The sequence below is a fragment of the Panthera tigris genome, chromosome D1 (assembly GCF_018350195.1).
Source record: "Panthera tigris isolate Pti1 chromosome D1, P.tigris_Pti1_mat1.1, whole genome shotgun sequence".
In the NCBI taxonomy this organism is placed as follows: Eukaryota; Metazoa; Chordata; class Mammalia; order Carnivora; family Felidae; genus Panthera; species Panthera tigris.
In genome coordinates this window covers 99,953,131-99,970,262 of record NC_056669.1, presented here as the reverse complement: position 1 = coordinate 99,970,262, position 17,132 = coordinate 99,953,131, and the positions used below count along the sequence as shown (strand labels likewise).

At 37.6% G+C, this 17,132-nt stretch overlaps 3 protein-coding genes across 15 annotated transcripts in view; 1 reads left to right on the top strand and 2 right to left on the bottom strand.

Moving 5' to 3' along the window:
• The window catches only part of LOC122231373 (olfactory receptor 4P4-like), a 28,585-nt gene extending 18,016 nt beyond the window's left edge, over positions 1–10,569 (bottom strand). For 5 of the 12 annotated variants that reach the window (XM_042959238.1, XM_042959239.1, XM_042959243.1 and 2 more), the window contains exons 1-2: positions 10,355–10,569; positions 8,991–9,189 (exon numbers count right to left, since the gene is read on the bottom strand). In XM_042959238.1, the coding sequence (XP_042815172.1) occupies positions 8,991–9,157 (167 nt within the window). In that variant the 5' untranslated portion in view covers positions 9,158–9,189; positions 10,355–10,569. Of the gene's footprint in view, positions 1–8,088; positions 8,174–8,990; positions 9,190–10,354 lie in introns of those variants that run through there. The other 7 variants (XM_042959241.1, XM_042959246.1, XM_042959248.1 and 4 more) reach the window with 5 other exon arrangements.
• Positions 1,704–2,633, bottom strand: LOC102970450 (olfactory receptor 4P4-like). Its single transcript, XM_007088788.2, has one exon. It carries the CDS (start codon positions 2,631–2,633, stop codon positions 1,704–1,706), a length of 930 nt encoding a protein of 309 aa, XP_007088850.2.
• Positions 8,330–14,488, top strand: LOC102949236 (olfactory receptor 4C46-like). 2 transcript variants are annotated; one of them, XM_042959251.1, is made up of 2 exons: positions 8,330–8,341; positions 13,571–14,488. In XM_042959251.1, exons 1-2 carry the CDS (start codon positions 8,330–8,332, stop codon positions 14,486–14,488), a joined length of 930 nt encoding a protein of 309 aa, XP_042815185.1. The 2 variants fall into 2 exon arrangements, with proteins under 2 accessions (XP_042815185.1, XP_007092420.2); XM_007092358.2 differs by lacking the exon at positions 8,330–8,341 and having other exon boundaries at positions 13,562–14,488.
• Positions 14,489–17,132: the final 2,644 nt, after the last annotated feature.

Below are 17,132 nucleotides of genomic sequence, written 5' to 3'. Positions count from 1 at the left end.
CTTCCCCTTGGCTCTGGGGCAGGAGTAATTCAATTGAGGAAACTGTGAAAACGATGCAATCGTTCTGCTAAGAAAGGCAAATACTTTCGCAGAGAGAAATGTCTACACAAATGGGAACCAAGACCCAGGCTATGTGATTCAGAGGACAAGGAATAAATGAAAATTAAAATAGTAGTACCTCAAAATGCAGAAAATAAGAAAAAAGATATTATAGGGGGCTGAGAGTCTGTTGGACTTCATCCCTGATTGCTACAGGAAATGTATGTTGAAGTTCTAACCTTTCTCACATTACACATTTTATTATTAATGCATGATAGCTCATAACATAAGGGGAAGTGCTGGATATGTGAGAACAATGTATAAAGGCCATTAAAAAGAGAAGATAGGATCTTTGAAAGTAATTCATTACCTGTTAACTTCCAAATTTGCATGGGTTTATTGCTAGAAAACAGATAAAAGAAAATAAATATATACCACTTCTTTGAGTTGGCTCAATCAAACGGGAAAAACACATAAGAAGAAACACTAATATGGGGCACAGGATTATTTTACAAAGAGTAGATGTACAGTTTCATATCAACAAAAGAACAGGGAGGAAATCAGAAATGCTTCTGGTCTGTCCATGAATCAGCAAAATCTTCTGGAATAAGAAAACATCAAGAGTCTGACTTATAGGTAAGACATGAACACTAAGGCATAGTGGGGGCAACATTATAAGCAGAGAAGAGAGAAGACATAGTCATAGCGCTGACAGACTTTAGAGTATGTTTGGAGAATGTAGAGAAGTCCAGTGCAGCTGGTTGAAAGCATCCAAGCACAGGGAATAAATGAAGAAGGGTAGAGAAAGAACAAAAATATGTAACATTTCCAGCAGCCATATGCCCTGCTAAATCTTCACATGTGTTAGTCAAAGTAATATTACAACTTTCTAAAGTACAATAGTACTCATTTGGTAGATATTTGAGAAAAGGGGAGGCATATGGGGCACTTGGGTGGCTCGGTCGGTTAAGCGTTGGACTTCAGCTCAGGTCATAATCTCACAGTTCATGAGTTCCAGGCCCATGTCTGGCTCTGTGCTGACAGCGCAGACCTGGAGCCTGCTTCGGATTCTGTGTCTCCCTCTCTTTCTGTCCCTCCCTCGCTTGCACTACCTCTCTCTCTCTCTCTCTCTCTCTCTCTCTCTCTCCCTCTCTCTCAAAATTAACTAAATATTTAAAAAGGGGGGAGGATGCATATATGAAGCAAATTAACAAGACACAGAGATAAAAACACACCAGAGTCAATAATCACCCACCTCTCCCTGGCCCCAATATCTGTCATCGTGACACCATGCTTTATACCAATGTAGTGACTTCTGAGATTAGCAAGTTTGGCCAGGAGAAATTTTCACAAACAGCGAAAGGTTTGGATTTTGTTCCAAGGAATAGAGGGTCTTTGCATATCTTTGGAGAGAGTAGTGATATGATTGGGCATGTGTTTTAGAAAGGCATTTCTAGCATTCCTCAAACCCATGCAACCATATCTGGAACCAGTTGGAAAGTTTAGAGTGCGGACTACAATCTGAACTGCAGCGACTTCCTTCTTTGGTCTTCTATGTTAGAGAATATTTGGTCCAGCTTCCCCCCAAAAGTTATATGTTTTCTATAACACCTGAAATAATATGCTCTGGGGACACAAAGTTGGAAGTGCACTTAATACCACCTTTACTGGAAATTTGAATGTGCCATTTTAGACCACACCTTCTGCATGGCGATTTGCATCTCCGTGTTTCTCAGGGTATAGATGAGAGGATTCAGCATGGGGGCAATCACCGTGTAAAACACGGAGATTTCCTTATCCTTGTTCTCGCTCCCTGCAGGTAGAACATAGATATAGATACAAGGCACAAAGAATAAAACCACCACCATTATATGAGAGCTGCAGGTGGAGAGTGCTTTGCGTCGCCCTGCGGAGGAGCGGGTCCTAAGATTATATAAGATGAGTATGTAAGAAGCCAACAGGACAGGAAAAACGACAACCACCACCATCCCTGAATTAGCAATCGCTAAGATACTAACAACACGAATGTCTCTGCACACCAGTTTCAAAAGAGGCTTCACATCACATATGTAGTGATCTATCTGATTAGGACCACAGAAAGGTAAGTTGAGTACCATGAGCAACAGAGCAATGGAGTGCCAAAAACCCACGGCCCAGGCCGTGAAGATCAACATGTTACACCTCTGCCGGTTCATGACGACCGTGTAGTGCAGGGGCTTGACAATGGCAACATAGCGGTCAAAAGCCATGGACACCAAGATGAATATCTCCACACCCGCCAGCAAGTGGGCAGCGAAGAGCTGGGTCATACAATTGTTATAGGAGATGTTTCTTCTTGCGGCGCCTAAGTCCCTGAGTAGCCTGGGGACCACGGTGGAGGTGTAGCAGAGATCCATGAGGGAAAGGTGACAGAGAAAGTAGTACATCGGCTGTTCGATTAGATGGCTGCAGGTGATTGTGAGCAAGATGATGAAGTTGCCTATTAAGACAGCCAAGTAACAGAGCAGGAACCAGAAAAAGAACAGGAGCTCCATTTGCTTATTTCCCCACAGACCCATGAAAACAAATTCTGTGACATTGTTCCGATTTTCCATGAGGTTGAGGTGAGTCCAGGGACACAATAGAAATTTAATTCATCTGAAATGATACAGAACATACGACACGTTTAGAGTCCTTTTTGCTTTTTTGGAGGATATTTACACTGAAAAATATGTAGGTCACAAAGGAACTATTGCATTTAATCTTTTAAATCCCTCTGGTTTGATGCCATTATTATATTTCAAATGATACTTAATGAGAGCATACTTTATGCTGGGAGGTTTTACAAACATTTTGCATGCATTTAATTCATAATATCCAAATAGTTACTATTCTGATACTCATTTGACAAGTGGGGGAACAAAAATGGGTGGGTTTGGATAACAATACCAATTCTTTCAGATATAAGTAGCAACCTAAGATATGACCCTATATCTGATGCTAAGTTGTATGCTCTTGAGAGCTATGCTACATTATCCACTGACCAAATGGACTTCCGTCCATTTTCCACCTCCTTAAACAGTATGTTTTTTTTTCATCTCTAGCATTAACACACAAATAACTGTAAGTAATCCCCTCCCCTTCTCTATGCCATATATAATAATTTATAAAATCCCAACCTAACACCACATTCTGTGCATTGAGTGGAATTAATATTCTTCAAATGAAAGCAAAATCAAGGTTCTTAATTGTAGCAGATAAATAACCTGAATTCATTGATAACAAATCCAGTGACTCTCCTTCTTGGCAGTTTGGTCAAGAGTCAGGACATGGAGATACAGAAAATAGGTATTTGGAAACACTATTTGGGCATCTGAAAACAGGAACACGGGTTCTTGTTATATAAAAGCTTTCCCTTTTTCCTAATCATTCTAAATACACATTTTAGAGGTTGCTGTTAACATGTTAGAAACACTGAGGACAGGTAGTTGTTGTCTGGTACATATCGAAGAACCCAGTAGACAGAGTAGACCCAGGAGCAGAGAGTGAATATGTGGAGACATCACCTTTTACCCATAACCAAGCGTCCTCCGCAGCAAAATCATGATTTTCCTAAAAGACTATTGATGTCTCAGAATTACTTTAACGGTACCAACGGCGGAACAATATGATGTAGTGGACAGATTCTTCATCTGATGATTGTGAAGGTGAGCATCCAGGCTCCCATGTCGTGTTAAGTATTTCTTGTTCACACTGAGCAATCCATTCTCCCTGATCCTCCCCCTTCAGCTGGCACGTGGAACTAAAACTTCTGGATCCAAGAGCAAAAGGAAGTCCATTTAAGAATATACAATAGAAGGCCTTATCATTCTAACTTGTCAGGTCCACAGAAGAGTACCCCCAACAATGTTTGAAGAGGAACAAATGGTTATGTAAGAAGATACGTACCAGCATTTTCATCAGCTGATTGCCTTTACCTGTGGATTTTGTATCTGCCACAACGGGACGCATTGAAGAACTTATATTAGACATACATTGAGGTTAAGGAAAAAACATTCTGTTGGTGTAAGTCTGTTCTGATTTCCACATAGAGCTTAGCAAAGTACTTTTATGTATAAATTGAGAATATCCAAGATGAATGTTTGTTTACATGGAAGAATATGATCAGTTAAAGGACATATAGAAATCCCAGAGTAGGTTTTCGTTAAAGTTGTAGAATAAGAACTAGAGAATCAAAACCGTAGAAAATGCAACTTTTGGTTTAGAATGTTTGCCGACATTGGCATAAGCCTCAACATCTAACAGATGGTCCAGTGCTTCTCAACCTACAATGCTTAAATATCAATTGTAAAAATAGAGATCAGTATAGAAAAAGATCCTTCCAAGCAGCTCCCATAAACTCTGTGCCGGGAATCTTCTGGGGAAAAAAAAAAACGAATTCACAAAATCTCCCTGTGCCTCTCTCTTTCCTTTCCCTTCCCATTTTCTCTCTCCTTCTCACTCTCAAAATATCAACTATACTCACCCTTAGTGTACTCACCCTTCTTCTTGTGATGATAGGAGATGAGAAAATGCCTACACGATGAGAGGAAGTGAGGTGGATGAGATAGGCACAGGGAAGTAGGGTTAGGCTACTATTGACCTTCTCACAGTACATCAGATAGAGATCGTCTGCCTCCAGACCGTGGTTGACAGAGGTCACCGAAACCATGGAACATGAACCATGGGTAAAGGGGACTGCTGTATTATTGCCCCTGTTTTGCAAATAAGGGAACTTGCATCCAAGGTTACATAAATCCTAAGGGGGAGATCTCCATCTAAACCATTTCTGTATGATTTGGAAGCTTATGCTTCTTTTCATCTGTGCTTAGATGTCTTCTCCTAAGTGAAAATAAAGGCTTAAAACCCTCATCAGTTGCACTCCAGCATTTTCCTGAATGCCCTCTCAAAATTGCCACCAAGAAGGGGAGCCTGGGTCGCTCAGTCAGTTAAGCATCTGCCTCTTGATTTCAGCTCAAATCAGTATCTCCCAGTTTGTGAGTTCGAGTCCTGTGTCGGGCTCTGTGTTAACAGTGAGGAGCCTGCTCGGGATTCTCTCTGTCCCCCAACCCTCTCAAAATAAATAAATAAACTTTAAAAAACACTAATGAAATTACAGAAGAAATTAAAAATTTTAAGTATGACATCAAATTTTGTATTAAATGAAGACTTGTGGAAATCATAATGATTTCATCTTTATCTATATATTATATGTATTTTTATATATAATATTGTATATAAATGTGAAGGTGATCCTTCTGGCGGTTCCCTTTATTCTCTGTGTCTGTGTTATATTACAGCAGACATGGAGCATCTCCAACTCTCCTGTGAATCTTCCATCCAAAGAGCCTTTCACGAAAACATTGTTGGGAATACCTTGAGTCAAAGCATGAGAGGGTCCTGAGGGGAAATCTCCCACAGGCATTTTACAGAAGCCGATGTGTGTGTGATTATAATTTAAAAAATACAGCCCATGTTATTATAGCGGTCATATAGACGACCTTGAGGCTTACTTCATTTATCTCTAGTAATTCAATACTTCTGAATGTTGTAATACTGATGTAATATGGGCATCTATTTTTCTCTCCCCCTTCTCCTAGAATAATTTCATCAAAGCCTGGAGATATGTATCACATACACATATAGATTTTATATTGTTCATATCATGTAATGAGGTAAATATGCAAAGAGAGTATAGAAGAGTAGTAATATTTTACTCATCAACATAGAATCATTGCCATTAGCATGAAGACTTTGAAATTATCCTCAATGGTTAATTACACCCATTGGAAACTTAGAAGTCATGCGCATTGTTTTGTGTTACCAGGTATCATCTAATATTAGGGTACCAGTTAGGATTTAGAAAGTGCCACAATGCATCTTTAGTTATTTTCCTTATTTTAGTTTATTTTTGTTTTACTTTGAGTAAATCAGGTTTAATAAATTGAAGCCCTTAGTTCACGCTAGGTCCATCTAAGGTCTAATTTTATTTTATTTTTTCTGCATTGCTCATTTCCACGTCTGCTTGCCACTTCTGTGCCCCCACTGTACTCAATCATACTCAACTCCATGAGCCCCAGGACCTTGCACATTCCTTGTGACTTTCCTCTAGTTGTCCACGTCTTAAAAATAACCTCTCGCAACACTCCTTAAATAATGGTAGTTGCCTCTGTCTTCTGGCTGCAGACCCTGCTTCATGCATGCACTTAATAATGTAGCCTCTAAATGCACACAACAAGGTTAGAGAAATCCACATGAGGAAAAATATGAATCCACCTTCACAGTGGAAGATGGCAATGTTCCTTTTTCAATTATTGGTGAGGAGAGAAGGCAGGAAGTTCAGAGGGTCTAAAAGATCTGAACAACAGAACTTAAAATGTATAGAAATGTATGTAAAATTACACATCTAGCAAGGAGTATATATTTTTGCATGCATAGATAGAATATGCATAAAATTGGTTATTAGATTATTTTTAAAAGTCTCACCATATTATAAAGAAGGAAACAATACAAAGTTCTAAGCACAATAAATAGTATAAGTAGGTCTAGATTTAGATACAGGTGGTTCTGAATATAAACACACACACATATATACTATTAGGAAATTACATCTATATTCTGCAAAATAGCTAACAAGTTAAGAAATAAATAATACTGGAAAATTAAAAACCTACCTAGACTTAAACTATAAGGAACCTACTACCTGTCCAGGTTTATAGGATGCAGGGATAGTGGTGCTTTTGAAGAAAATTATAACCTTAACATTTTCATTAGAAACAAAGAATATCTGAAAAGGATGCTATCTTTAGAAGACAGGAGCACATAAAAAAGTAATAAGGCAAATGCCATATTATTTCACTCATGTGTGGAATTTAAGAAACACAACAGATAAACATACGGGAAGGGGGGAAGAGAAGAGAGGGAAACAAACCACATACCCTTAATGATAGAGAATAAACTAAGAGTTGGTAGAGGGAGGTGGGTGCGAGAGAGGCTGGATGGGTGATGGGTATTAAAAAGGGCTCTTGCTGTGATGAGCACTGGGTGTTGCACGGAAGTGATGAACCACTGAATTCTATTCCTGAAACCAATATTGTACTGTATGTTGACTAAAGAAAATATAAATATAAGAAATTTTTAAAGAGTAATAAGAAAAAACATAAGGCAAATCATGGTAGAAATTAAAAGGAAACAAAAAATACAAAAGAAAGAGCAACAGATTTTAATGTGGGATCTTGGAAAAAGCCTTTCAAAATAGTTCAGCTTTTATCAATATGGATCAGTATAAAATAAAAAAAGATAAATATATAATGTTAATGAAGGATAACATAACTACTGATAAAACTGGAGATGAAAAATATAAAATATTATCAACAACTAAATGCCAATAATGTTGAAGGCATACACAAACAAACAAACAAAGATGTTTCTACAAAAAATTATACCCAAACTAACTTCAGAGGAATTACAAAAGATGGCTAGTCTATAACTAGTAAAGAACAGAATTCATTAAAATTAATCCCATAAAAGAAATACCCGTCACGAATGGATTTACAACATTTTATCAAAATAGATTACTCCACTCTTTTATAGAGTTTCTCATAGATGAGTAAAAATCAAACTTTCATCCATTCATTGTGAAAGACTAGGTTTCAAGGAAATACAATTGTTCACTGGTGCCTTTCCTCCTGAAATTAAGACTGTAATAGTGTTAACAAAATATTAAATTACTTTCACTGTGTATAAAAATTAACATTCCTTTACCAAGTATTATCCATTCTATAATACGTTTATTATTAGAAATTTGATAAATATATCCACAAAATTGGAAATTAAAAGTGAAAAACCAAATAGTCATTTCAACAGATGCAGAAAAAGTACATAATAAACTTATATGTTTAACATATAAATGTTTACCAGTATTAAATTCAAAAGTATATTAATGATATAAAGGAATTTTCTTGACGCTAAAAATAACGGTTCTTAAAAGCTCTACTGAAAACATTATCCTAAAGGAATTAAGTTAGATACCTTCTCCCTACATCAAGAATGAGACAAAATGATGGGGCGCCTGGGTGGCTCAGCCAGTTAAGCATCGGATTCTTGGTTTCTGCTCAGGTCATGATCTCACAGTTCTGAGTTCTAGCCCCACACTGGGCTCTATGTTGGCAGCACGGGGCCTGCTTGGGATCCTCTCTCTCCCTCTCTGTCCGCCTCTCCCCTTCTTGTGCTCTCTGTCTCACAATAAACAAATAAGTGTAGAAAAAAACGAATGAGACAAAATGTTCATTTCTATCGCGATTTCTATTCAACACTATTATGCAGCACAGTAAGACAGAAATCTGATATGCAGGTAATGGGAAGGAGGAAATAAAGTTGATATTATTTGCAGATGACATGATCATTCACATGCAAAATCCAAAAATTTTATAGATATGATTAGAAACAGCAGAGCTGCATAGTGCCAACCATAAGATTAATATACAATATTCAAATACATGTCTATTTGCCATCAATAAACAATAAGAATGTAATTAAAATAGACATGATTTACACTTGTCTTAGATAATGAAATATCAAGCAACTAAGATTTTCTTTAATTTGTTGTGTAGTATTCTGTTGTTCGGCTATGTCACAATTTGCTCGTTCATCTACTAGTAAATTTTGAGATTATTTACAATTTTGGGCTATTACAAATAGCCCAAGTTAGAGTCTTTGTATGCACATACGTTTTTGTTATTCTTGCATAAATACCAGCGGAATGTCTGGGCCACATGTTAGGTGTCTGTTTAGCTATTTAAATCACTGCCTAGGATTTCCCAAAGTTTAGGAACTATTAAACCTATTTAAAAGCTACCACAACCAGTGGAATGATTCATGAAGAAAGAAGCTGATACGCTTTGGGAAGAAAACATTGTGGAATTTTAACTTACTCAGCATTTCCCACTTCGCAGCTCAGTTGCAGCCATGGGGATGATGGCCCACCTTCCTCCTGTGGCTTTGCTGGTGCCACAACTTGACCTCGAAAACTTGGGATGGTATGTTTTGCACGTTTGGGGGCACCCTGAAGAATTGACTCACTAGCTTGATTTTGTTTCATCTACCTTAGAGACTTCTAGAGGCTGGAAAGGCCTGCAGGACAGATGTTATCAAAAGCATTTGAGCAAATGTACTGGCTACAACTGCCTGAGGCAAAGTATAAGATAAGGAAAGCAGTAAATCGACTGAAAAATTTAGGAAGAATGAGGTTTGGAAAGTAGATACATGTGAGAATAAAGGCCATGAGAACCACCTATGTATATACCAGGGAATCTAGAAAACCATCCGTAGATGCTCAGGGCTGGATGGGGGCTGAGAAATGTTCAAGAAGACACTAAAATATTCACCACTCATGAAAGCAAGAAGTGAAGGCTAAGGCAGAGTTTTAAACAGCCTGGCAAAGTACAGGCATACTTCAGGTATTGTTGACTCAAGTCCAGATCACCGCAATAAAGTGAATATCGCAACAAAGTGAGTCAGTGGCTAGTTTGGTTTCCCAGTGCACATAAACATAAATTCAAGAATTGCTATAAAGCTCCATGATCAATACTGTTTGGTATTGATGAAAAGGTAAACATTGAGACCTTGAAACCAATAGAATGCCCAGAAGTAGGCCTAATTATGTGACTTTTTACAAAATGTCAAGTAATAAAATGGGGAAAGTATAAGCTTTTCCACAAATTATACTGGATCAATTGTATATCCACATGAGAAAAAAAATTAATCTTAACCACAATCTCACCTCATACCATGCACAAAAATTAACTCAAAATGACACACAGACCTACATGTCAAAGTTAAATACCCATAGTTAAATCCATAGAAATTCCAGAAGAAACCATTTTGACCTAAGCAGTACACCAATATTTATTAGATACAAAATAATAGACATTAATCATTAGAAAAAAATTAAAAATTAGTATTCATCAAACTTTTAAAACTGCTGCTATTCAAGTAACACCATTTTTTAAATGAACAATCTATGGACTAGGAGAAAATTTTGTATATATACATAACATATGTATGACAAAGGCCTGTACTATATATAAAGAACAATTGTCACAGTGACGAGGAAACCAGAACCGTTATTTTTGAATTATGCAAAGGACTTGAACAAAATTGCACAAAACGAGGGTTACAAATGGTCAATAATATGAAAAAAACTCTCATCATTAGCCATCAGGAAAAGAAAATTAAAACCACAGCCATACATCACCACACGTCTCCTAGAATGACTCGAAGGAAAAACTAACAGTACCAAGTGACAAAGATGCGGAGCATCTAGGACTCTCCACTCGTGTTCTGCTGTCTCGCCACAATTTCAGTGCTGCCTAGTATTCTGTACTGACCAGACCATAAGTCCCTAAGATAACTCATTGGGAGCCTTGTAGAGTTTTTATTCACTTCCGTAGCTTCCTGATGCATGTGAAAACCAGCTTTTGGAGTCTTGACTTTAAAGTGGCTGCATGATCTTATGCCCTCATCGATCTAGTTCTCGAGCAATCCTTAGCAGGTTCCAAAAAAGTTTTATTATTGCCAAGGAGACGGAAGTTCTCTCTGTGACGTGAGTCAATGGATTAATTACATCACAAGCCCCCACACTGGAATTATGGCATTTTTCCATTCACAGGACATGTAGCTTTCTTAGACACCCAAGTTTCACATAGAGAAGGGAACTCTCACATGTTTAGGTTCCAAGTACAAGGAATGCAATTCCCTATTCAAAATTGGATATTTGTCAAACATGTCTCTTTAACATGGCTTTAACACAAAGCCTTTCCATCTGAGGAGATAATTAATTCCTGGGAGAGACAGTAGCAGCTACAAGACAAGGTCCTTGAACCTTTATGGAAACCTCTTTAAATATCCATGCAGTGCAAGTTGAAAATGATTTCTGTTGATCACATTTTCCAGAGCAAGATTCATTATGGTTGGAATGACCCATTTGAATGTGTTTCCTCCATACTTCTTGCCTCTTGCCTATGGGACCAAAGCCATCTGTAGATCTTTTCTCCAAAGTGTTTCAAAAGAATCCTTTCTAAATTCAAATCCCAGGTCTTCTGTAAAAACTTTTTGAGGCTTTGGGCTAGAAGGGAAGCTTTTGACTTATAAAAACACTTCATTAAAAACTGATAATTTGATATGGGATTATTTGAAGAGTCTCTTTCCAAGCGTGTCATATCTTTCATATTGAAAGTTACTTATCTAGAGAAGGTTACTTTGAAGATGGGATTATTTCCAAAACTCTCCAAACATCAGGAAGATCTATGTCTGTAAGGTAAGTGTTCAATATTGCTGATGTGTCTTAAAGATTGTTAATTCCCACATGTATTAAACATTGTTTCAGTCTCTTCAAACATACTAATGGAGTATTTTATCCTCATCCCATTTCTTCAAAAGATAGTTGGTAAATATCATTAACCTAAATTGACAGATGAAGACTTTGAACTTCATGGAATTTAAGCCAATTGTAGAACCCAGCTCTCTGTCACCAGACCACTTACAATTGCAATGAGGTATCTAGTTTAATCATCTAGATTAATCATGAGAGAGAAACAAATATAAATATACTTCTCACATAGAAAAGACTGAAGTATGAATACAAATGACATATATCATCAGCCATTTAGTCCAAGCATGAGTGGAGAATTCTTCTTGGTAACAAAGGCTATGGATAATGGAGTCTGTATGCCTTCTTTAAAAGTAAAATTGGCGTTGATTTTTCCTGAATGCTTGAATAATTAAATTATTGCATAATTATCACTCAACATGTCAACCATTCCATTATCCTAGATGCATAAACGTTGAAAAATAGATGAGAGCCCTCTGTGTGTGCAACACTGTGGTAATCTGCTCAAATATATTTCCATAGTCAATTCTCATAAAAATCTGTAAGATGGATATTACTAATCTTGCTTTACAGGTGAGGAAACAAAGATGTGACGTGCTAGAAATATAGTCCAGATCAAAGAAGATGCAAGTAGAAGAATCAGGATTCTAATCTGGTCTTTTTGATTTTCAAACCAAAACACTTAACCACATGGCAATCCTTTTCAACATTTTGCAGGTGTTTTGCTTTGGAAGTGGAGTATAGTAGGGAGAACTAGGTCTGAGGGAGAAGTCCAGATAAAAAGATTTTTCAGTGAATGTAATACCACATTTGATAATAGGAAATTTAAACATGTCAGTGTGTGTGTGTGTGTGTGTGTGTGTGTGTGTGTGTGTGTGTCTACTAATGAAACCATTTTATATACCCTTGCCTCCAAAGTAGTAATAAAGCAATTATAATTATTGTGGTCATATAAAGAGGAAATTACTAGTTCAATGTTGTTAATTATAAGAAAATAGGGCACGGGTAAGAATTTTAAGGAAAAAATTAACAAATATAATCTGAACTAATCTTGGCTCTGTCCTTAATTAGAATATTGATATTGGCAGGATCTTTAACTTCTCTATGTTTCTATTACATAATGTATAAGACAAGTATTTAAAAAATAGCAGTAATTATCTTACAAGGTTGTAGTGGGGATTATATCAACAGATGTCTACAAAATATTTAGATCCACTAAACATTTAATTTTAGTTAATACTACTGTTATTATTACCATCAACATAAGTCTCTGAGACTGTTTCCTCATCGCAAAATGTATGAGATAATACCAGCCACACAGGATGTTACCAATATTAAGTAGGATCATATGTACAGAGCACTTGTTACAATGCCACGAACATAGAAATCAGTTATTGAGGTATATAAAAATTGTTAGCAATTGTAATGTTATTGTATTTAGACAACAAGCATTATGAATTATATTTATAGCAGCTTTGGTATACTCTCTTTACATACCCACCACCAATGCCCTGTTCCTCCTATGTCAACTGTTATAAATAATCTCCTAACTGGGCTTTCTGTCTCTGGCTTCTGTCTCCTTACTGAACCTCACCCCACTTCATCCAAGGCACAGTAAGATCTTTACTAAAATCATATCCCTCATTCCCCCTTCCTCAAATTCCTCTTCATTTTTCCACTTGTATTTTCAATTTGTGCCAATGGTTCCCCATTTCCTAAGAGTAAAGGGAAAGCTCCTTAACTTTGCATTCATAGACTTTACATCATGTTCCATCTCCCTTTTCTTACTTAGCTGCCACTATGTGTATGATGCAGTACTTTCTGTTAGGCTTTGTCCTCTCGGGTGATTATGTGCACAAATATGGTCTTCTACCTATTTGTTTACAAAAGTTTCTCATGTCTATATGCAACAGAATCTTCACCCCGGAGATAATGTAAGTAATCTCCAAGAACTCAGAACTTATTTTCTATCTCAACAAACCTCATGATAATTCATGACTAAGTAGAATCTAGGAATTTATTATTTACTACATGAAGAAGCTTAAATAATTCAAGGTTGCATTAATCACAAAGGTTTTTTTTTTCAGGTAATGTAATGAAACATAATATGAAAAAATGGAGAAGAACAATGTGACAGAGTTTGTTCTACTGGGGCTCACAGAGAATCCAAAGATGCAGAAAGTCATATTTGTTGTGTTTTTGGCCATCTACATCGTCTCTATGTTAGGAAACGTGCTCACTCTGGTCACTATCACTGCCAGCCCATTATTGGGGTCCCCCATGTACTTTTTCTTGGCCTATCTCTCCTTCATTGATGCCTGCTATTCCTCGGTCAATAACCCCAAATTGATCGTAGATTCACTCCGTGAAAGGAAGACCACCCTATTCAATGCATGTATGACCCAAATCTTTGGGGAACACTTCTTTGGAGGTGCTGATGTCATCCTGCTTACGGTGATGGCCTATGACCGCTATGTGGCCATCTGCAAGCCATTGCACTACATGACCATCATGAATCGACGGGTATGTGGCCTGCTAATGGGAGTGGTGTGGGTGGGAGGCTTTCTTCATGCAACCATACAGATCCTCTTTATCATCCCATTACCCTTCTGTGGCCCTAACGTCATAGACCACTTTATGTGTGATCTGAACCCTTTGCTCAATCTTGCCTGCACTGATACGCACACTCTAGGGCTCTTTGTTGCTGCCAACAGTGGTTTCATCTGTGTCTTAAACTTCCTCCTCTTGATGGTCTCCTATGTGGTCATTCTGCGCTCCCTAAGGAACCACAGCTTGGAGGCAAGGCGCAAAGCCCTCTCCACCTGTGTCTCTCACATCACAACAGTTGTCTTGTTCTTTGTGCCCTGCATATTTGAGTACATGAGACCCGCAGCTACTTTATCTATCGATAAAGCAGTGGCAGTGTTCTACACTATGATAACTCCCATGTTAAATCCTCTAATCTATACCTTGAGAAATGACCAGATGAAAAATGCCATTAGGAAATTGTGTAGTAGGAAAGCTATTTCAGGGGAGAAATAAATATGCCTGGACACCCACATTGATTTAACCAAGGCAAGCATCAAAAGCACATTTTGGATGATCTCAGCAAGGAATACTTACCAAATAAAGAAAAAATAAACCACTATGAATTATAAATACTGCACTTAGTGGAGCAAAATGTGTACAAGAGAAATAAAGCATAAACATGGACTGTACTACAAACTATATATATATATATATATATATATATATATATATATATATATTTATGTATAAAATCCTATATATTTTATTAGTAATTCTCTCATTTTTATACATCGGGGTTGACAGTAATATGTTGTGTATAAAATTATGGCAAAAAAAATACCATGGGGTGGTAAAAGCAAAGGGCCATTTAACCTCTAAGGGGTAACAAAGATACCCCATGTTTCCAATTTCCTTGCAGATTTCAGAGCCATTTTGAATTGTTCATGCCACCCACTATAGACTTCTAACCCATCAGAAAGAGCAATGACTTGAATAAATGAATATTTTATTATTTGACAGGAATTTCTATTTATTAAATAAAGTCACTCTCCTTAGGGTACTTAACTACTTGCTAAAAATAGTTTCTACACTAAGGTTTAATGTCTGGTGCACAATAGATATGGAATGAATGAATAATGGTATAAAGGAAGATGAATGAAGTCAATAAAATGTTGAACCAATAAATAGTACTGGAGATAAGGGACTCTTTCCTACTTTTATCTGATAAAGACTTTTATCTGATAAATCCTAGCTAGATCTCTTAGAGAAACCACAATTTCTTTTAACTCCTGCTTCGCCTGTGTAATGAGAAAGAATTTGAAACTCTGATTCTCAGTGAAGGGGAAAATAGCTTACCTTGATATTCTCCCTGCTCTCAGCAAGATTTCATCATCTTACGATTGTGGGCTGTTTATGTTATTCTTCTCTGAAAATTAGTTTACTTCTTGGTAACATCTCATTATGAAAAGGTGTTTTTAAAAATATGTGGCTCCATTTACACACAAAACAACTTCAGGATAAATATATTCCATTTGTTCCTTCCATCCCTCACTCATTAGTCAACAGTAATTTCTTGAGCCCAAAGGTACATCAGACACATTGATAGTTGCTGGAACTTCAGTGGTGAATAGAGAGGAATCCAGATCTTGCCTTCACAGGGCTTAGGATCCACTGACAGACACCCAGAGGGGCGCAGAAAATGACAACACCATGTTATAAATGGTAAGAGAGGGGCAGCACAGGGTGCTATGAAAGCATGTTTGGGGGACACACGACAAAGACTTGGGGGTTCGAGGAGACTTCCTAGATGAAAACACAGCTAAAATGGGATACAAAGCATGAAAGGAAATCATCAGCGTGAAGAGGCATGTGTTGGGATGAGAGTATTCTAGGAGAGGGTCCATAACAAAGGCCACTGGGTGGAAAAGAATAAGCAGAAAACCTTATCATTTCAATATGGTTGTGGCTATTAATTCATCTATTTATTCAATAATGAATTACTGAGCCCCTCCTGTGTGTCAGGTTATAAGCTGGACACTGCGCTTGTAAAAGTCTAATTAGTAAGATGTGAAACTGGCAAATTAGCGACAGAGAAGATCAAGAAGAACCTTGTGTGTTAAAGTTGAACGCCTGCACACGGGGAAGACATTGCGATGTTCTTCCACATCTTTTCATGGCCTGATAGCTCATTTCTTTTCGCACTGAATGATACTCCATTGTCTGATGTCACACAGTTTATCTCTTCTAACCTACTCAAGGACATCTTGGCTGCCTCCAATTATTTTGACAGCTATGAATAAAGCTTTATGAATAAAGATCTGTGTGCAAGTGTTTTATGTGGGCATAAGTTTTCAACTCCTTTGGGTAAATACCAAAGAGTGAGGTTGCTGGACTGTGCAGTAAGAATATGATGGTTTGGGAAGAAACTGACAAACTGTCTTCCCAAATGGCTGCACCAATTTGCCTTCGCACCAGCCATGAATGAGAGTTCCCATTGTTCCACATCCCCATCAGCTGCATTGGTGGCAGTGTCCCACATTTTGGCCAATCTAATAGGTGTATTGTGGGAAAACATACGTGAGTCACCCACTTATCCAAAACGTGCAGAGGAATTAATAAAAGAAGGCTCAGGAAGTCGAAACTAATTGGGCGAAGCCTCACAATTAAAATATGACAGGGTCAGAATCTATGCCATGTTTGGCTTGACATAAACCCCAGTCCCATCCGTCATCGCGAATTCTCAGATCAAATTAGTGTGTTTTGGTCAACTTATGTTGAATTCTACTTACAACACTGCTCTTATACAAAGTAAGAGTTTATCCCAGGGGCAATGGGATATTACCCACATTTTCCAAGGAGGGAGCAATGGGATCATATTTGTCTGTTAGAATGCTGTTTCCCTCATTCTTCAACTCTACAGACTCACATTTTACAGGTAGACCCTTTACAGTTCAGATTCAAATATGAATGTCAGATCTCTAGGTGGGATGGAGTGACTGACAGCAGACACGCATTCCCACATGAAAAGGTGGAAAAGATGGAAACAGAGAATCATCTCCAAAGAGAATGGAGAGCTACTAAGGGAAGAACTAAAAGGAATGAGATGAATAATGGGGGCGGGGGAGGGGTGGTAAACACAGAGCTGAGGTGAACAGCA